Source organism: Ascaphus truei, chromosome 1 (assembly GCF_040206685.1).
Source record: "Ascaphus truei isolate aAscTru1 chromosome 1, aAscTru1.hap1, whole genome shotgun sequence".
Classification (NCBI taxonomy): Eukaryota; Metazoa; Chordata; class Amphibia; order Anura; family Ascaphidae; genus Ascaphus; species Ascaphus truei.
In genome coordinates, this window is record NC_134483.1 from 162,900,094 (window position 1) to 162,921,873 (window position 21,780).

The 21,780-nt window shown below is 39.3% G+C and overlaps 1 protein-coding gene across 6 annotated transcripts in view; it reads right to left on the reverse strand.

The window, feature by feature from the left end:
* Positions 1-21,780, reverse strand: part of SMARCA2 (SWI/SNF related BAF chromatin remodeling complex subunit ATPase 2) — a 194,923-nt gene that overhangs the window by 93,839 nt on the left and 79,304 nt on the right. For all 6 annotated transcript variants that reach the window (XM_075597226.1, XM_075597235.1, XM_075597204.1 and 3 more), the window contains 10 exons: positions 21,136-21,303; positions 12,662-12,715; positions 10,535-10,665; positions 10,215-10,272; positions 8,938-9,038; positions 5,610-5,760; positions 4,530-4,693; positions 3,495-3,561; positions 1,958-2,068; positions 691-933 (listed from right to left, as the gene is read on the reverse strand). In XM_075597226.1, the coding sequence (XP_075453341.1) occupies positions 691-933; positions 1,958-2,068; positions 3,495-3,561; positions 4,530-4,693; positions 5,610-5,760; positions 8,938-9,038; positions 10,215-10,272; positions 10,535-10,665; positions 12,662-12,715; positions 21,136-21,303 (1,248 nt within the window). The remainder of the gene's footprint in view (positions 1-690; positions 934-1,957; positions 2,069-3,494; positions 3,562-4,529; positions 4,694-5,609; positions 5,761-8,937; positions 9,039-10,214; positions 10,273-10,534; positions 10,666-12,661; positions 12,716-21,135; positions 21,304-21,780) is intronic.

Below are 21,780 nucleotides of genomic sequence, written 5' to 3' on the forward strand. Positions count from 1 at the left end.
GTGGCGAAGGAGGAGGGGGGGGGGGAGTGGAGCAAAGGTGCATTAACAATAGACAAGAAAATGCGGACTCTACAGCAAGAAACTGACATTTTGATATCAATATTCCAAATTACAACCTCTTTAAAGAATATACATTTGAACTGGCTCTGTTGGACAATCATTTTTAGAAGGTAAGTTAATACAGAAAATAAAGTTCATCTCTATTCAATCATACACGAATATAAAGAGAAGACAGCAGCCAGTGATCGTGGTTTTACACCACACAGAAGCATCGCCATATTAACACAATGAACAATGGACAGAAAGGAACGGTCTACTGATAGCCATTCCAACAACTATTTAATAACTAATAGTACGTTATATCAAATTGGTACAACAGCACATTATCTAAAGGGAAATGAATGCAGGATCAAGTATCATTATCTGTCGCACACACCACAAACTTGCCGTGAAGAAATCAGCGTTACGCGAGCGTGACACTTGCAGCGGCTACATCTTTATTTATTCCTGTGCTCTGACAGTGCCCTACTTCTATTTCATGCATCGTTTCTAGAAAAAACCCGCACACATTTATGGTTTTTTTTTAGCTCTAGGTAGAAGGAACTTTTAGCCAGCAATACAACTGCAAGAGACATCTGTTTTCAACGCGTTATTTGAAAAGGTTTCTACCCGTGTTAACAAACACATTACCCTTTCTCCTGTCATGGCAAACGGAGCGTTGAACCACTGCTCAAAGGTGCTGCAGCTCTTGAAGATGGTGGGTAGCAGGAAGTTCAGGAGGGCCCATAGCTCCGGCAGCTTGTTTTGGAGCGGGGTTCCAGTCAGGAGTATACGTCTTGGAGCAACATAGTGAGTGTTCAAGACCTGAGTGAGTTTGCAATGGTGGTTCTTCATTCGATGCCCTTCATCTACGATCATGTACTTCCATCGGATCTGTAGGTAGGTGAAAAGGTTACGCTGCTTACAAAAGATCAGCCCATCAAATTACATATATAGCTCATGTCTTTGGTTGGATTCCCATTTACGCAGCAACTATTATGATGTGGGACATTGCGTACAGTACCAAGCAAAACTGGTGGCCTCTTGAACCTACTATAATACACTATTTGTTTTTAAGGGCTTATAGTGAGCACGTCCAATTAATTAAACCGATTCAATTTCAAGGTCCCACGTCGTCTCCTCCTCCCTTCTCCCTCCCCCCTGTATTAACGGCTACTCAAGAGAGAGACAGGAATTGCAATATCTTTCTAATGGGAAAATTGAGAGTACTGGGGAGTCATTAAATCCGGAAAGCATGTCCCATATACTTGGCAAATTAAGTAAATGGAGATTTAACTAGTGAGAGAATAAATAATCTAATTAAGTCTAATGTAACTGACTAAAGTGACTGTGCTCTAAGAACAGAAGAATCATTTCAACAATAATGAAATATACATGTTGGACCGCTACACATACTGATCCAGTGGTATCGATGAACTCTGTGACTGTACCTGCCAACAACTTCACTTGCAATTATATAAAATGTTATACCAAATCCCCCCCGAGCATTACATTAAAAGGCTCCAGAGCAGATGTATCCTACATGAGAAGTGCTAAGGGAATAACTGGAACCAGCACCATCATTAAGGAGTGTATTTTGGTGTGTATGCTCTTCCATTTTCACTTGTGTCCAGCCATTTATTGGACATTGTTCCCACTGATTTTCTGTCTGCTTAGTTCACTGGACTTTTAATGCCGTTACTCTTATTAAAGAAAAAAAGTAGTCTATGTTTTTATGTAGAAGAGGCTAACAGCAATAATTACATGTGTGTGTTCACCTACAAGACAACTGTAGAGAAATACACCTAATCTAAATGTAAAGCACAGGTAACCAAAATCACATGTTATCGTTAATGCTACAATTCAAAACAAAAAGTTATAATAATAATAACAATAAATAAAAAAATATAACATTTACCTTTGCCAGGATGTGCTTGTCCTTTATAATATACTCATACGTTGTTAAGAGAACGTTAAACTTTCCGGATTTGAGCAGAGGAACTAGCGAGCGTCTCATGGCAGGCGTCCCCTGAAATAGCAGTACGTTATTGTAGAACTTCTGAAACGTAACTAAGCGCCATACTTTTTATTTTTATTTTTTATCGCCTAAGACAATATGTTATATGCATATGAGATAAACTACCTTAAAATTATTTTGGGAAACATTATTAGCCATAATTACTAAGTGATGCTACTCCACATGACACCACCGGGCTCCAGAAGATACCTTATGACCCACTCCCAGTCTTTCAGCATAGAAAGGTGTGTCCGAGCAGCACCGCTTTGTAAATATGCTTCTGCCCATTAACCCCAATAATGAGAACACATTAGATGTTATGACCATGCGCTCAAATAAGTTCTTTCGAATCTAAGGCTGTCTCACACTTTAATCTGGTCTGTAACTGTTTCATACGCCCATAATATATATTTTCTTTAACTGTGCACGCAATGTCTTGTATATAATGTATACCCTGTTCATTTATGTAACTGTATTTGTAACCATGTATTATTTGTTTTACTCTGTGCCCAGGACATACTTGAAAACGAGAGGTAACTCTCAATGTATTACTTCCTGGTAAAATATTTTATAAATAAATAAATAAATGACCATGCGCTCAAATCTGTGGCGCGATTACGATATAAAAACGATTCCATGCACAGTTACCATTGCTGTATCACGAAGTTCAAAACAAAATGGATTGATATTCAGTTACCCAAAAACAAAGCAGTCAGATAAAAACAATTGAACATACCGTATTGTATGTTGATGGTTAGAGATGTGTGATCCATGCACAATTTGCAGGTTTTTTGACCTCTAAATATTTTGCACAATTTCTCACCTTTCTGAAGTAAAAGGGGCTTTGTTTCTTTTAGCTTAGAAAAGTTTGAGTGGATTTTGCTAAAACATTTCTATGTCCCAGTCAAATGTAAGAACATTTTTGTCTAAAATGAGAGCGAACTCGCGGCGAGGAGACTCTTGGCAAGTCCGCACATCTCTATTGATGGCGAATTCCCAGATTACAATGATTCACTGTTTGTTATGCAGACAGTGACTTGTAAAACGTCTGCAGGCTGTTGCAAAGGAAAGGTATATATCTTTAGGGAAAGTACACAATTAGTTACAACCAAGTAACTTTGATAAGCGCTGGATCTCTTAGCAGCAGGTGGGCTCCTTCAAACAGGGATTTAAACAGCCGTGCACATGACATGCAGTGCGCATAACTATTATTGCTCTCAAAGAAATGGGATATGATAATTAAAAATTCTGTCCATCTGAATCTAATTAAGCCTTTATTGCTGCACTCACTTTAGGATGATTCACTTGTTCTGCTGGGCACATGGTAAAACTCTGCAGCACAGTATAGTTTACACGTATATAGAGACAAGGCATACCATAAAGATGAAACAAGGACCTCTTTCTAATCTTATAACAGTACAAAAGAAGCGATGCCAACCTTGTAAGCAATTTTCACCACAGAGGGAGCCCATTTGTCAAATTCATACTGCCAGTTGGATAATGTCCTGGTTAAGAGAAAGAGTATTAAACTTTAAAGTGAAAGACGTCAGCAGGAATAGCGGTTTCATCGTTTTGAGAAATCAAAAGCTTTGAAAGAAATGCCATTTGCGCACACATGTTTTGAGAAGTGTGTAGGTGTGGGACAACCCTATGCTAAACCATTTGTAATCCCTGGTATTATCTGTTAATTGTAAAATATAGAGCAGCAAGTCTGCAGATATGTATCCTCAAGGTCAAGCTATTTATATGAGGCTGTCCACTCAACTCCTACCGCTACATTCTGCAGCTCATTATTTCTAATGGTTCTAATGCTCCGATTGCAACAACTGGAGTGTCAAATTAGGAGGCGCTTATCAAAAGAGGTGTAAGAGATAAGAAGCGAAGAGCTATAAATATATACATGCAGGAAATGCTCCAACCTCAAATCCCACGTCTTTCATCGCCCTAATACAGCTGAAAACTTTACAAGTCTTTCCTGTTGAAGTGCCTTAGCATTTCTTTACCAAAGAAGAACCAATTCAGAGTTCTTCATAGCAGAAGAAAGGGTAGGATGTTTGGGATAGAATAGATAGATGTGGGAGAGAGGTATATTATTTGGTTATTTATCCTCCAGGGGAACGAATTGCTGGTAATACCCACTACTTTTTCTTTGTTTTAATAGCACGTTTACATTTATACAGATTTTTAAGAGAAAAATAGACTTTGTAAAATATGCTTTCTGTTGGGTTTAGAGAACAACAAATACTTCATAAGCATTTTAAAAATGGGTCTAAAAATCTAAATTTGCCCTCTGCTTAACTAGCATGTGCTCTACTGCAGTGCATTGTACCGTGCCATTACTTATCCATGGACTTTCAATCACTAAGGCTATCCCATTATCTGCTAGAGGGGTTAATGTCGTTCATTTGGAAAGCTTACAAAATAAAGAGGGGGGGGGGGGAATGGATTCAAAGAAATCAGATTTTCTACTTACGAAAGTGGAACAATAATGAGATAGGGGCCATTTAGTCTCTTGTGCTCCATCAGGTAGGTTATGAGTGCAATCGTCTGAATGGTCTTTCCAAGCCCCATTTCATCAGCAAGGATTCCATTTAAATTGTTGTTGTATAGAGAGACCATCCATTCCAAACCTTGGACCTGAAATAATTTTTTTTAAAAGAGCATAACTGCTACAAATCTACAAAAGGCAATAACCACAAATATGGCTCATTACTGATCTGTGTGGAAGAATTAGCTAAACTGGTTACTCGGCCACTTATTTTTTCACAAGAGTGCTCTTTGATTAGGAAAAGCTACAGCGGCGTATAAGAGAAAGAGGCTGCTATAAAAGAAAACAAAATACATCACGCATAAGCTACTGCTAGACATATTTCTAAAATCAATATACTATAGAACCAGAAATAAACCGTTTCTTATGAGTTCCTAATAAGCGTACAAGCATATAAAGATATTTACAGCAGAGCCAAACCTGCTCTTAAGTTAATCAGCAACGTATATTTCTAGTTTATTTCTATAGTTAATTTATAAATGCATGTTTCTTGTATATAGGTAAAATTAAGTGTAAATAAATGATGTTTGGTCTGATTCACTAAACTGCATAACTGAATGGACCAGAACTGCAGTTTAGGAAATGTTAAATCATCACTCATTTACGTAAAAAAATAATATTTTCATCATTCTTTTTTTATTTTTAAGATTTACATAGTGGAAGAGCAGACAGTAATAAAAACGTAGACACGTATCAAAAAAATGTGGTGACGCTTAAAATGGATGAAGTGTTATTTGGACTAGTTGGAACTTCCAATAGATTAGCTCAGATACTGCGTTAACTACTATTCAATCAACGGGGATCCTGTCTATTGCAGTTTAAAGCCTCGCCCCCATAGTGTATGAATCAAGTGTCCACGAGTACGAATATTTTGGTGACCTGACACCTTTTTTATAAATTAAATCCTAAAAAAAAAATATAAAGTTAAAGTAAAACATTGTTTTCCTTTAATATAAAATATTCCTCAGAGTAACACGACGTGCACAAAAAATAGAAAGATTGTACCTGATAATGCTTCAGACTGCCATTTATAAGGAGAGATGACTGCTTCTCTACCCTTTCGATTATGGCATGAGCCACCCCATAGTAGGACTGAGATTGTTCGGCATCTGCCTCCTGCAGGCTGTACTCATCATCGACATCTTGTTTTGCGGTCCTGGGATTTTGAATGAATCGACAATTAATAGGATTTCTAGCAAATGTTCCTGAAGGAATCGGAAATAATCATGCTGGCCAAACGGATATTTCTTCTAAGCAAAATATTGCTGGTATCAAATATTTATTTTCTGGCGCGTGTATTCAGATGCTGGAACAGAACCAGAACCAAGATGCTACCCAAGGGAATAAAAATATAATGAAAACACACACAAACAAAACAAAAAAAAAAAACAACTTTGCACAGTAAGTGTTAGATGATCAGCCACAGGCTGGTATTAAAAGTACAGTATTCCCTTGCATTTCTGCACAACCAGCCAAAAACCCTCTCGTTTTTTGTGATTAAAATAAGAATGAGCTGGGTGGAAATCGAGTCAAAATACTCAAGAGATTGCCCACTAATAGCATCGCTCTGGATGGTAGGGAGAAAAGTCTTCGGTCAAAAAGGACCAGAACTAGGCTCAATAAAATTCACAATGAGCATGTGGGCTAAGGTTAAAGCAACATTTAAACAAATGCCTCCCAGTTTATACCCCTCTTTGATAAGCCAGATTTCCCACCAGGAGTCGGCTCAGGTCACTTTGACCAGTTTAAGAATACAAATATCAGAATGATAGGAGACCTTCAATATAAGGGGAAGCCGCTAAGCTTGCAAGAGCTCAGACTGAAATACCAAGCCCCAGACCTACATCTTTTCCAACACCTACAATTAAGATATTCCCTCCTATCCATCGCAAAGAAATAAGAATTCCTGGATAGCTCTAATTTCAAATCCCTATGCAAAAAAGCAGAGTATAAGAAAGGTCTAATTACGCTGATTTAAGCAGGGATTGAATCTGCAGGGAATACCCCGGACCATAGATACATGGCTAAATGGGCCAGCAATTTGGGAGTGGAAATTGACAGAGGCGACTGGGAAGACATATGGGATAATGACACCAAACCATCTATCTGCACGGTGACGAAAGTCTGTGGACAGGTTGGCGACGTGACCCATACATGGTAGGATTGCCCAGCAATCAAAAAAATATTGGGGGATGATCCAGGGAATTATCGAGGATATAACTGGCCTTGCAATTCCCCTTGACCTTCTGATCTACATAGTTACATAGTAGATGAGGTTGAAAAAAGACATAAGTCCATCAAGTTGAACCTATGCTAAATTTAGACAACAGATACTTTTATCCTATATCCAATACTTCCTTATTGATCCAGAGGAAGGCAAACAAAAAACCCCAGTGTCATATCATCCAATGATATCTCATAAGGGGAAAAATAAATTCCTTCCTGACTCCAAGAATTGGCAATCGGATTAAAAAAAAGCTTCATCAGGAGTCATCACTCGTGATGAAACTTTTTTTAAAGCGAAACGCGTAGAGTGAAGTTCGAGTAGGCTACGCAAGCTCCTGTGACCGCCCCGCAATCACGGTTCTCGAAAGCAGGTCCACCTGCACCCGGAAGTGACGCGGACGACCGCCGGAAGTGACGTGACGGCGTGCGAGCTGTCGGAGAGATCAGAGGGATCGAGCCACCTATAATTTTTGTGTGTCCATGCCATATTGTACAAATGTAAGTGCAATATTTTTCGGTCAATACATCATATTTATGAACATACAATGTTGCACTAAGTGTGATCTTCTGTTTCCAACCGAGGAACGTTATGCTGACAACCCGAGCTGAAAACCATGTGTTTACACTGCTGTCTATCCATTGGGAAAGTGTGAGACCCCATTTCTGTTGTTTTCAAGATCTCCTTTATCTAAAGAACTACTGCACTATATATATATTTTGATATATTTTTTACATATGGTGACATCTGCGCTCCCCACAACCACCACTGAAAATTGAACCCAAGATAGCCTGGGGAACCGTGATCTGGGAGGGAGTTAGGGAGAGCTAAAAGGAAAAGTAAACTATAATGAAAAAATAAATAAAATAAAGACTATAAAGATTAAAAGGCTTCCGAGAGGCAGAGCCTAGAGTAGAGTAGCGTCTAAAACAGGAGTAAATATGAGAATAGGGAGCGAGAAAGCAGGAACTGGATTAACCTTGAATTAACAAGCAAAGATGGATGGTACCTTCCCCCCCCCCCCCGTCCCCCACTTGTTTTCTATTTTATTTCTCTAAATAAAAAATCTATTGAGTATATTGGGTCCTACAAGCCCCCCCTTTGAATTGTTTGTATATGCAATTGAAAGAAAACTCAATAAAAAACTAAAAAATAAGAATGAGCTAAACTTTGCAGATCTTGACAATACAAAAAGCGGCAACCAGCGCATTTTTTTGTTACACATTTATTTATAGCATAGGGTTGAAACAGCGCGTCTCTGGAGCTGAACACCCTTAATTTCAGCTCCGGGGACCCCTTTCTTCCAGAGATAACTACCTCTGTACAGAGTGCCGGTAGCTGCTCCAGCTGACCTAGCTGGGTTTAAAGTACCAGTATCACGCTGGCCAATAGGAAGCCGAACCCGATGTCACAGCTTCCAATTGGTCGCAGAGCGCAAGGGCTTTGACACTCCAACATTACGTGAACCCTGCAGAGGCAAGTATCTACGGGAGCAGGTGTCCCGGAGCTGAAATTAATGGGGGATCAGCTCCAGAAACCCCCAGCTTCAATCGTGTTAAAAAATAATAAATGTTTTTTTTCAAAGCGCTTGGATTGCGCCTTTAACATTGGTCTAAACACCATGAGTGACCTCAATAGAGAGAAATCCTTTTTACAGTGTACAGTACAGATGTAGCAGGCGTTAATGCTCCCGCTGATGCGTTGCAGCAGGACACATACAGTATAATGCACTAGTGGGAGCAGACATTATTGTGTGTCTGCATTAGCAACGTGAAAAAGTGCGGTGCGAACGCGGTATTTCAATCACTTACCAACAGGTGCAATAACGCCTACTACTTCTGTATAGCTTTTTAAATGAATGCGCTACTTGAGAAAATTGTGGTATAATACACACTTCCACACATAACACTCTGATTTTAGTCATTTCAGATTCATTCCATCTTTATGTGCCACCTATAAGGGCATTGAATCTCACACAACCACTGATAACAGAAAGGAGTGAGATATGAAAGTAAAACGGAATCAATTGATGGATATTGTCTCTGTGACAGATACAGTAAGGCAGCGTGCTACTGAGTCCAAGAGGATTGGCTCCTATGTGATACTTACTCAATGATGTGCTTAACACTTTGCTGAGGATCGCCTTCGATAATCGGATCTGAACGTTTCTTCTCTTCTGCTTCCAACCTACTAGACTCGTCGTCATATTCCTATAGATCAAGAGGAGAAGAAGAACCAAAAACGGAACAATTCTATTGCTGATTTACCTGTTAGGAACATTGCGATGAATAAACATATATAGATTATAAACTTTGGAAGCCAAAAAACTTAGAAAAGTGAATAAATACTCAGAATCTCAATGAGTTATTTATATGGTTTGAACCTAGGTGCTAAACCTCTGGTACATTTTGTTTTTTCTCCCCAACTTATCTATGCTCCTTCATTAAATATAATGTAAAGTTATAGCTACTCTGTTATGACACAGCTAGTCACAAACCTCCACATGATCATGGTCACATTCTTTTTAAACTCACAATTTCAAAGGTTCTCCTACTTTTAATGTAAAAAGGACCAAACCCTAGCATTCAGTTGTCTATATTAACAAATGAACTCCACCAAGGAAAGCGGAGTAGAGCCATCTCAAGAAGAAGCCGTTCAGAAGTATTTACACTCAAACTGGAGCACATCTATGCAACTAAAATTAAAACGGCTTGAGGAAGAGATGGCTTTTAACCCATATTAACACCACTAATTATCAAAGCCATCAGTGATATTGTCTGCCAAATGTTAAATGTTGCTATTAAGACATATATCCGACTGCAAAGGGTGATTGGCTAATGATAAAATGCAAAGTTACACAAAATGTTAACATACCTTTATAACCCAAGCGCAGTTAAGCGCTAGTCTTTATTTACATCTTACAGCTGTCTGTTTTTACATCAGGTGTCATTAGGACAAAACAACATGTTCTGCCTGTGGAACTCCTTAGATGAAGTCTTCCTAGCAGTAGCCAAAGTCTTAAGTTCTTGAAATACTGTATGTTTTTTTTTTTTACCGTATTTCTATCGCAGGCCAATTACCTCAAAACACTGGACACGATTGAACTTCGTACCCCTGGATCTTCCTACCGATCTCTATTCCTAAATGTCATGTGGACTGACTGGTTTACTGTCACAAAACAATACAGCATCCCGCTTTGTGCTGATGATAACTACCCAAAAAAATGCCTTTCCTTTTCTGACTTTCAAATGCTAAAAGCATATGGGGAGCTCATTGGTTCACCTCCTGTGTTTTCCAGTATATTCTTTACAGATATTTAAAGACTTGCTTTTGAATTCTCAAAGTTAATTCTAGACTTTGTTGACAACATCTAATGACAGACATACCTCCTCTTCATACTCTGAGCTACTTTCTTCACTGTCAGACCTGGGAGCGACTTCATATCTTATGGAAAGAAAACAAAATTAAATTTGCATGAACCCGACAACATTCAAGAGGTAGTAAAGATAAGTAAAGATGACATCTACTGTTAACAAAGGAGCAGCATAATACGGTTCACATTGTGTTAACTCAGAAAAGGCATATTTGTGTGATGACAAATGCTAACATTTTATGACATGGTACAAAAAAACCTTTAAAAATAAAATAAGAGTGGCATAACTAAAGAAACAATTAAGCCTACAATGATCTCATAATATTCACTTACCCCGGGTTCATCTCAAGCCATGTATCAAGCTGACTGGCTTTGGGTGCCTCTGGAGCAAGAAGTACTTTTCCTGTTTCAGTGTGTATGACCTTAACAGGAAGGTCACTCATCTGACTGCTCTCATCTATTAGCTAGAGGTAAATGCAAAAAACAAAACGTTATTCTTTCTAAATAATCATTTTAAAACAATGTAGGCGTGTATACATACACATTTTTTCTGGGCCTTTGATGGGTCAAATATTTGTTATTTTTATCCTGTATCAAAATATCTCAAAGGCCAGATTCCTTATGGAGCTGAAACCATTTTGGGTCAAGGTACATTTTTGGTCACTATTAATTATGCTAAAATTGGCCCTACAAATGTGTGTCGATGGAAGAACTTTTTCCTTGGCTACTGTTAGTGCATGAATTTACAGAAAGTAGTCTGTGATGTGCTAAAACATGCTAAATAGTATCTAACAAATGAATTTAGTAATGAGTAAATCTGGCAACACACTAAAACATTAAAGTAGCTCCACTCAGAGAATCTGATAAGTTGTGAGCTTTCAATAGCGCTGCTGCAGACGGGCCTTATATAGTGTATTCGGTATGTTAATGGACCATTTAAGAAAAATAAAATACAAAAACATAATTTCGTAATTTCAAAAACTATCCTAAAATGTAACAAGTAATAAAACCATGCTCTGGGGCTTGTTTAATAAAGATTCCTCGTGACCTGAATGCGAGTTTTCAGCTGATCGCACTTCGGGGGGTTATTGAATAAGAAGCCCCTTTGACGGCAAAACATTTATTAGACATTATACAACTGCTAAATAATGATGTTCATCATATTTGTTTTTTTTTATAAAATGCTGGGACAAAAACTATAGGAGTAGTGATTTAAATGATGGCCTGAAATATAAAACCTTGTGGGTTAGGCTGGGCTCAACCTACAGATCTCAACTTCCCCTCCTGTAATTAGGTGCGTTCTCCCCCCCTACCTTTAGGATGCTGCCATGCAAACATAGCATCAGAAATGTGTTGCCTAGATTCAACCCCAGCAGAGACCACTATACGTGCACCTCTTCCTTATAAATACCTCTTTCATTTGATGCTTTCACAACAAAAATGGCAAAACTGATATAGTTACACCTGTTAATGCCACTGGTTGAGGTACCAGTGGAATGGTCAGTTTGTTCATAAAATGAGGATCCATTTTGAAAAGCTCATAAGATGGATGAAGTTAGAAAAAAGTTAGAAAAAAAAGAGATTGGGCACTGCAAATCGATGAGGCTGAAGTGGGTTGATAAAAATGATTTATTGGGGCATAATAAGCCAAAGATTAAAACAGCACAGGAGTCCCCTGACGCGTTTCTCGCCTCACAGGGCGCTTTCTCAAAGGGTGAGACGCCGGTATAGGCGAGTCGCGGACACGTGACGTCATAGCGACGTCTTCAACCGGAGCGCACGGCCGAGGAAAGTGCTCCCTGTGAGGAGGTCGGTGCCACAGTGGGATTCCGGCGTGTCGCCGACGGATGACGTCATGGTGACTTTTTTCAACCGAAGCAAGCCCACCGACGTGAAGTCTCTCTGCAAAGGTCCGGAGACATCGGAACGGCGCCCCTACTCTTTGTGTGCAATCAGAGATAGATGTACATAGTGCCAGAAGTCCTGTGAGCAACCAGAGACTCAACTCTTCTCACTATCAGGAGGCATTTACCGGTCCCGGAAAAGTGTCCCCCCCCCCACCCTCTTCCCATTCCCTTCCTTACCCTCCTCCCCCCCTCGCTCCCCCTTCCTTCCCTCACACCTCCGTTATACACCGTGTATTTACTTTAGGACTGGTACAGAGGATATTATCTTTATAGTACTGGGTCCAGACACAGAGAGGTTGTGTACATCATCATTTCCTAGGGGGGACACATTGTGGATTATTTTATTAGGACTGGATATCCTCCTCATGATATATTCCGGCTCATTCCACCATCAAGACTCATTGATCTCATTCCCCTCATACTAATTCATCTTGTCCTTATTCACTATACCACCTCCACTTCATCTCTATAGAGCACACTAAGGGGAGCTCCTCTCCCCATCTTTACAACATAAGATGGAAGAAAGCAGGAATAAATATGCATCATACAGTACCTCTCCATCAGGACCCAAGCCAGTTCCCATTCCTTCCGCAATCTCCTCCGCCTTCTGTAGTAATAACATACACACGTGATTAGGAAAATCTGGATGCAGGGTACCCGTAAACACGCAGCTGCAATTTGTCAACATATACAGCATAAAGCAGTATTTGTAGCTGATCAGTCTCAAAACAGTACGTTACTGTGGATTCCTGAAAATATTACATAATTATCAATTTTATAACATGTAAACGTTGTGTAGTATTCAATGTAATAGAAGATGCCCAAGAATAGGAGTTTCGAAACGCGTTGGACAGGTTTTTGGCCACTCAGGGACACCGTAGCTCCAAATCCATGCGGTGACGTCATCGGAGGAGACGATCGAGTGAACTCTGGCGGCAAATAATCCGAGAGTACACGAGCATTGAAGCCGGTCCCCCCCCGCATCAACAGACGGACGCACCCCACAGCGAGCGGTGTCTTCTGGAGGAAAAGACCCTAAACCTTTGCACATGTCCTACTCATGTCCGGTGAGTAGGATTTCAATTTTACCTACGGCGGAGCAGCACACCTTCCTATAGCTTCAGTGCTTGGAAGTTTTATCATTCTTATTCGATTGATCTATTAATTGATTCATATTCCATGTTATAATTGTTTAATTTTAATAAATGCTCTCAATTTGTAAACCATAGCATATCCCTGGGTAACACACTATTGCAGTGTTTTTTGCCTTTCTTTGTCTTTCTTTTCTGAGGTTTTTCCAGCACAAAGAAAAGAACTGCTGCACAAGAATCAGCGTCCATTCTTTCCTCAGCGCCATAGGAGGTTGTCATCCACACATAATAGAAGATGCAACTTTACAAAACAACTCTAGGTTGTAGAAATGTCCTGAACCTCATTCAAAACCACTTCAAGGGATGTGTAATACGAATAAAATAATTTCAATATTTTCAGTAATGTAGTACTACTTGAGCAGCAAGGTGAAGAAATCAATGCTTTCTCCCAACCTTTCTTTGGCACCCACTCCTCAGGATTTAAAAAGAAGTCTATCTTCTGCCCCAATGCCAATAGGGGGCCTTTCATTACGGCATTTGAAAGGTTGGTAGAAAGAGACCTTCAAATTTTATCTAAAGGTTTCTCCTGCTCATCTATGCATGCCAATAACCTGACATACACAGAGATTCATGAACTAGACACTTTGAAGCATAACAAAGACATCATGTTTAGAAATGCTGATAAAGGTGGAGCCCTTGTGGTTCTATCCACCCTACAATACAAACAGGAGGCATTACGGCAGCTAGGGAATCCGGATCAGTATAAACTTCTTAAAAAGGATCCAACACAGGACTTTATTAGTCAACTAGATGAAATTATTGAATTTGGAAAGATACTTTGTACATTAGACAAACATGAGATTGAATTTTTGAGAAGTCCACATCCCGTGATTCCGGTATTCCACCATCTCCCAAAGATCCATAAGTCACTGGTCGACCCTCCTGGTCGTCCTATAGTGGCAGGTATTGGATCTTTGGGAGATGGGTTATCGCGGTATGTGGACTCTTATCTCAAACCATTGGTACTGGCATTACCGTCATTCATTAAGGATTCCACGGACCTCATGGTAGATGTAAGGGATCTGGTCTGGAAAAAGGAATACAGATGGGTCACCCTTGACGTGATCTCTCTGTATTCCATCATTAATCACGATCACGGGTTATTAGCTATCACGCACTTTTTACAATTATCACATCTGTCCACTTCACTTTGCACTTTTCTATTAGAATCTATTAAATTTTTATTAACTCACAATTATTTCTTATTTGATTCACGTTTTTATTTACAATTATTAGGCACTGCAATGGGCACAAGTTTTGCACCATCATATGCAAACTTATTCATGGGGTTATGGGAAGCACAATACATATATCACAGTAATAATTCATATCGCTCACAAATTATTTACTATAAAAGATTCATCGACGATCTCATTATTATATGGGACGGCGATGAATCATCACTTGTAGCATTTATAAATACACTTAATATCAATAATGTTAATATTAAATTCACTTATGAACAAAATATAAATTGCATTAACTATCTGGACCTGCTCCTTTACATAGACCATGACATGCTAATCCAAACTGACATATTTCGCAAGCCAAACTCCCGGAACACACTACTGTCAGCCAAAAGTTGTCATCCACAATCTTTAATCAAAAGTATTCCGAGAGCCCAATTTGTAAGGTTGAGACGGATATGTTCTGATGATGAGAATTTCTCTTTGCAGTCACAAGCATTATTTGAGAGATTCCAAGCCAGGGGTTACAAATATACAGATATCCAGACAGCATATGAGTACGCTATGACTTTGGATCGCCCTGGAATCCTTGATCAAAAGAAAAAAGACAAACATCATAAAGGGTACATACAATCTAAGAGCAAGTATAGTGATATGAGTCCATTATTCATCACCACTTATAGTCGCCAATCCAAGCTTATATGCGACATTGTGCATAAACATTGGCACACCCTGTCCCTTGATAAGGATATTGCTGAGTTTACCTTGAAGGGACCAAAATTTTCATTCCGTAGGGCTAAGACACTAGCATCGCACCTCTCGCCAAGTCACTTTCAAACTAAAACTGATCTTAAAAGAATTGGTAGTATTCCTAAAGGCTTTTTTGCATGTGGAAATTGTTCCATGTGTAAATATGTTCATAGTACAAAATTTGTCCAAACTGACATCAATGGGAAAAAAATATTTTATTAAAGAATTTTTGAATTGTAATACATCCTATACCATTTATCTTTTGAGATGTGGTTGCAAAAAATTGTATGTGGGACGAACCATTCGGCCAGTCAAGACCCGCATTGCCGAGCATGTCAGGCTTATTAAAAAGAATGATGTATCTCATCCAGTCCCCAGACACTTCTCCAGATGCCCTAAAGGGGGAATAGCTAACTTTTCCTATATGGCAATTGAACATATCCCTTGTAACGCTAGAGGAGGCCATAGAGAGGGGGTATTAAATAAACAGGAAATGTATTGGGTGTACACTCTGAACACACTCCATCCGGCCGGCATCAATCAGGAGTGGGAACTGAAACACTTTCTGATGGGGTAATGGCTAAGTTTTGGGGTGGGTTCACAGTGTTCACCCAATTACATTGTGATCTGGGAGGTGACATATGATGTTACCGTCTGTCATGCGGTTGCCACTGTATCCATGGATATGAATTATGTGAATAAATTGATAAAATGTTTATATCCCTTTAAGGTGAATCTTGATACTGAAAATGCTTTATAAGTACTAGATATATGAAATCCTTTATTATACATCTGTATACTTCCATTAATTGATATAGCTTTATATAATAATAATGATGCTGGTAACTTAAAACATCAGTAGTTGTGTTTTTAAATTTATCCATTATATGTTCTGTTTTGTTTTTAAGATTTCTCATGTGTATGTTGTAAATACCTTGTTGTGCAGCCATTGCTATGGGGATTGTTGTGGAGATAGTTATCCACTTTAATGATTAATTTACCACAGGTGAGGTTTAAATACGTTCCCTGTTCCTATTGGTGGCATACACTCACCACTCCCTATATCTATTTGGCTGCCATACACTATCAGCACTCTTTGAAAAAGTCCATAGCCTGGACGAAACATGTTAGAGTGGTTGCCTGATGTTTGCTGCTAGCGATCAATAAAGTTTTTTTAGACATCCATGCGTTGGCTGCTGAAGTTGCTGTGAACCACGGACCATCCAACCCCCTTCTTCTAGTACTAGAAGCAGATTAAGCAAAAGTGGCTGTGTGAGTTTTCAGTATCTGAGGATAGAATTGACTTTATCATAAGGAGATCCATCACCACTGTTTACATTCCAGGATGTCATACAGAATTATTGTGTGCAGCCCTCAGATCAGCCTGACTTCCAGAAAGACGTTTCTAGGCCGTTTGTTTAATGAACTTCATGTCAAAAGACCCGTGTGTGTATTATTTGATAAATTGCTATAAAATCGTAACTGTCGTGGTAAAGTAAAGGGAAAAGGCTAATCGCTGGGCTAGACGATGATTCCACTGAACTACAATGCTTTTTATTAAATGGCGTTGCCCTGTAATAGAGATGTGATTATGCCGTTACTGTGTGATTATGCTCTATCATCAATGAGTGACAACACATCATTTGCCTCTATAGTTAGTAAGTATATAGGTGACGTTTTATGCATCTGTAAGAGTATGACTGCCAAACGTATACTATTTACTATGCGAATACACATGCAGTCCTCAGCAGCTTAGCTTGTGGCCACTAATTAGGCAGAGTGCCACAATGTTGCAGGATGCCATGACAACATTTCTGCCTTATAAGGAGAACCCTATAAGCATTTAAATTTTGTGAGAAAGAGGGCATTTCTGTAGAATAGCTTAAGTTGATGACTTCCTTAGAGAGTGTTACATTATTATGTCATGATCTACTTAAAAAATGTCCTGCATTTCAATTAGTCCTGATAATTTCCCGGTGAACACCGCTTATGTAGAAGTGCGGAATATATGGAAGAAAGAAAACCCCATAACAATAACCCAATATGTAAAACACGTGTATACCTCCAACAGGTGAAAACAGCATGAATATCTAGATTGTGTTTTGCCAAAGGTCTTTTTCTGAGCAAGGTCAAGTCCCTTCCCATGACCAAACACTTTGCTCTAATTCAGGGGTTCTCAACCTTATGTGAGCAGGGCCCCTCTGAAGGATTTATTTAAATCTCAGAGAACCGCTGCTCTTCTAGCCCGCCTTTCCACAAGCACTCACCCAACATACTCGCCCACCTTCTTCTTCTACACTTCAAAAGTCTCCCTCAAACATCATCCCCCTTTTTTCAACACACACTCCACATGTATCACCTCTTCTCACACAGCGCACTCAACCAATTTCTTAATCATGAAACCCCCATTCACCGTCCTTTTTATTTTACTTTTTACTTACAACACACACCTATCGCCATCCCACAAAAACCACCATCTGCCCTCAACCTCCCCACACAAAGCAATCGCACTCTCCTCCCCACACTTCACTTTTTGTTCCCACCTTCCCACATATTTCAAAATGTCAGCTGCTCAGCGAGAGCGGCCTGCGCTGTCTGGAGCTGAAGAGGCTTCTCTCGCTCTCCCCTGTGCTGGGCGAGAAGAGGCTGACTGGAGCCTCTACTTTTCCAGGCAGCGCGGGAGGCACCCGCTGAGCAGACAACAGTTTTTTCCCTGGGGACATGGCACCCTTTGCAGAGGCTCGCAGCATCCCAAGGTTCCCCCGCAGTCTAGTTGAGAAATACCACTCTAAATTGATCGATTTTGTGCATTTAACTTATTAGTTCATCAAATGGCATTTAGTTCAATCGCAACCATCTGTATAAATTATGCCTCCCCTCTTTCATTCACTCTAAATGAAATGGATTTTTGAAATTAATCAAATGGGGGAGAAAAGAGAGGAATCAGAGAAGGGGAAGACAGAGGAGAATTGCCAACTTCTACAATACAGAAGTGCATATCAAGAGCCATATTTACTAAGCGGGCTATGCCGTAAGGCAGGGGTGCACAATCTTTCCCCGCAGCGCCCCCCTGCCTGCTTCCCTCCCTGCTCGCGCCCCCGCTCCCCCCTTACCTTGTAACAATAATTTTACCTCTTAAACAAGACGCGGCCGCTAAATTAGGTTGGTGCTGGCAATGGATGCCTCTTTAAATAATTATAAACTTCAGGATGTCTGGAACACTCTATGCAATGAATTATGACTATATGGACATGTACAGCTGGACACTGTGCAGAGACAACCATGTACAGTAATTCGACTCGGCTTCAAAAGCATCTTTCAGATAAGAGTTTTCGATTATTATACATGTTATAGCTTCTACATTTTGGTACTTTTATGCATTTGTGATCTAATAATTAAAGATGCTGGCTCTTAAGACACCGCCGAATCCAGTGTCTATGATAGTATGAAGGCAGAACTGTGGAGTGACGAGGACGCAGAATTTATAACAATGCAATGTATACATGCCACTTTTAGGTATTCTTGTTCTCCAAGGCAAAAGAGCGGCATGGACTTATTTTTGGAGCAGGAACATGACACATTTTTCACTCTCTCACCCACTTAGCAACAAGCTGCTGGTCTACTTCTCTACTAAATTCTTCTGGCTTAACCTCCTCGCTGCTAGATCGGCCAGGCGCCCATTACCTTTTAGGGGCATAATAAGCTTTTCAAATTTGGATCTAAAAGCCTAACTGCAAGCAGCAGAAAAGCAAATATCACTCAATATAAAATAGTCATTGATTTAGTTATGAAATAAAACGGAACATACAATCTAAATGGGAAAGCCCTCTAAAAGTAGCGATACTACTACATTCCCCATATTTTTCCCTCTCTTTTTGTCTTATTTTTATATGTAAAACATGTGACAAATGTGTAATTCTACATTCTTACCTAAACTGGCAATCGTTTAGTGCTCCTGTAATAAATCTGTCAAAATGCTGATTGTGTGCCTAACATAATGGCCGTCGTCTAAGGCTGCGCTTATAGTCATGCTGCGGTCGCTGGAAAAATCTAATTGACTGGGCTTCCAGCGATCGCAACCACGCTGTCGCGTCGCTTCTACTATAAGCGCACGCGACAGCTGCAATACATTTGTTTTGCCGCGACGTCGAGTCGCCGGCACTATAAGCACAGCCTAAGTTTGGGCTGCAGTCAGTGAAATGCTGCAGCTGATATACAACGTTATATTATTAAAGGTAACATATTATTGTTACAGCTTTCAGAGCAACAGACAGTCTGCTGTTTGGAACACAGCAACAGATATGTTTGTGATACTTTGTTGCCAAACGGCAGAGTTCAAAAAAGGTGTGTGCCAGTGTTTCAAAAGTGAAAGTGGTTGTGACTTTATAAATGATTGCTGTACCAACAAAAGGATGATCAGTACATTAAAAACAATTATTAAAAAAGGCATTAGGTGTTTAAAAATGACTATTATCTGACAGTACAGAACCGATTTAATATATATATATATATATATATATATATATATATATATATATATATATATATATATATATATATATATATATATACACACACACACACACACACACACACACACACACACAGTGGTTGACAAATCACCAAAAAATCTACTCGCCACACAAAAAAATCTACTCGCCACACAAAAAAATCTACTCGCCACCTAGTACCAAACGTGTGCTGCTTGGGCCAATATTTACTCGCCCGGGGGTTAAATCCACTCGCCCGGGGCGAGCAAATGTATAGGTTTGTCGAACACTGTATATATACACACTTGTGTATATGTGTTGTGTGTGTGTCTATATATATATATATATATATATATATATATATATATATATATATATATATATATACCACTTTCAATTTTGAAACACTCTGGCACACACCTTTTTTGAACTCTGCCATTTGGCAACAAAGTATCACAAACAGATCTGTTGCTGTTTTCCCACCAGCAGACTGTCTGTTGCTCTTAATATATATAGACACACACACACGATTTTTCACATTGTGCTGCTTTAAATGCTCTTTCCATATCAAATACGTAAAAGAATATTCCAGAGGTAAAAAGTACTTTAAAAAAAAGAGATATATATTATTTATTTTTTTAAACCATTTTCTTCACTTTCTAAATGTTGTTTCATTTTTTTGAATTCTACACATTTAAACGTCTGTGGGAAAAGCAATGAGCCTGTTCATCATGTGTGATGTCTCATGAGGGAGCTTGTTATGTCTACTTGCCTGTTTCCTGCATCAGTCACAGAATTCTGATACAAATTAAAGTGTGAAGAAAAAAAATCGTCCAAAAACCTTGCACCTGTCTCACTAAACACAACCGTGTTATTAAAAGACACATGGATGCAGATTAGAAATTAGTTAAATTCACTAGTAAGATGTGAGACGGTATAAAAAGAATGAGAAACCCCTTAAATGCCATTTTTTCTGTTTTAACTTAAATTTACTATTATCTAGATGATTTAATCAGTGTGCCTGCAATGTTAGTGGAGGCACAGAGCAGTGAAGCATTTCATACAATATCCTATATGAGGTTTTTTTTTTGTTTTTTTTAAATAAAATCAGTGGTGTACCATTAGATAATACTGCATTTTTTTTTCTTTTCACTTTTTATGCCTTTTTAATGATTTTTAATGTATTAAGTTTCCGTGGGTTGCTACAGCAACTATTTAGAAAGCCACGGCCCATCATCTTTTGAAGTAGGCGGCCATATTGTGTGCCCTGGGAGGCAGGATCGTCACCGGAGAACGTATCGATCGGCAGCTTAGATAATTGCATCGTCGTCAAGTTAAGGAACGGCTGCACTTATTTAAAAAAAAAAAAAACAAACAATAGGAAATGCCCCTTTAAGCACGAGTAGCTCATTTTGCACTCGTTAACCAGCAAGACCAAGCTGTCCTTACCTTCTTTCTCCTCTTTTTCTTTTTCTCCTTGGCTGCTTGCGCTTGCTTGTGCTCCCACACCAAGCTGGTCAGGTTGGCCACATACTCGTCTGTTTGCTGCAGGAGGTAGGCCAGACGCCTGTCTTTCTTCTGGTCAATCAGCTTACGGTATCCTTCCTCATCTTCTGCCTGTTAATAAAGACACCGCACACACTGCCCATGAGTTCTACAGATCAAGCATCTTCCTTCCACACCTTTATTTATATTCAGCAATATCAACGTGTTTTGCAACCAAGGGAAATACTACTATGCCTGATGACTGAAGAACTATTTTACCACCAAGATCTATATTAATACTTCTGATAACCGAGTAATCACTCTTATTTTTTAAGCAGTGGACACTTTCAACTTGGGATGTAGAGCGAATACAACACAACCTCAAAACAAGGAAACGAACTGTGCGGTTTGTGTTTGACAGTCTGCAAAATGAAACACTACTTAGGACTCTGGTGTTACAAAAGCATTTCACTAAAGGCATAAACGGCAAGGTGGTGCAAAACCAATGGATGTGAGACAGAAAAGACTCTGGATACAATGCAGCACAAACCTGACTGCAGAAAATGTAACATGCTTATTCACTGCTAGCAGAGTCTGAAAAGCCTGACT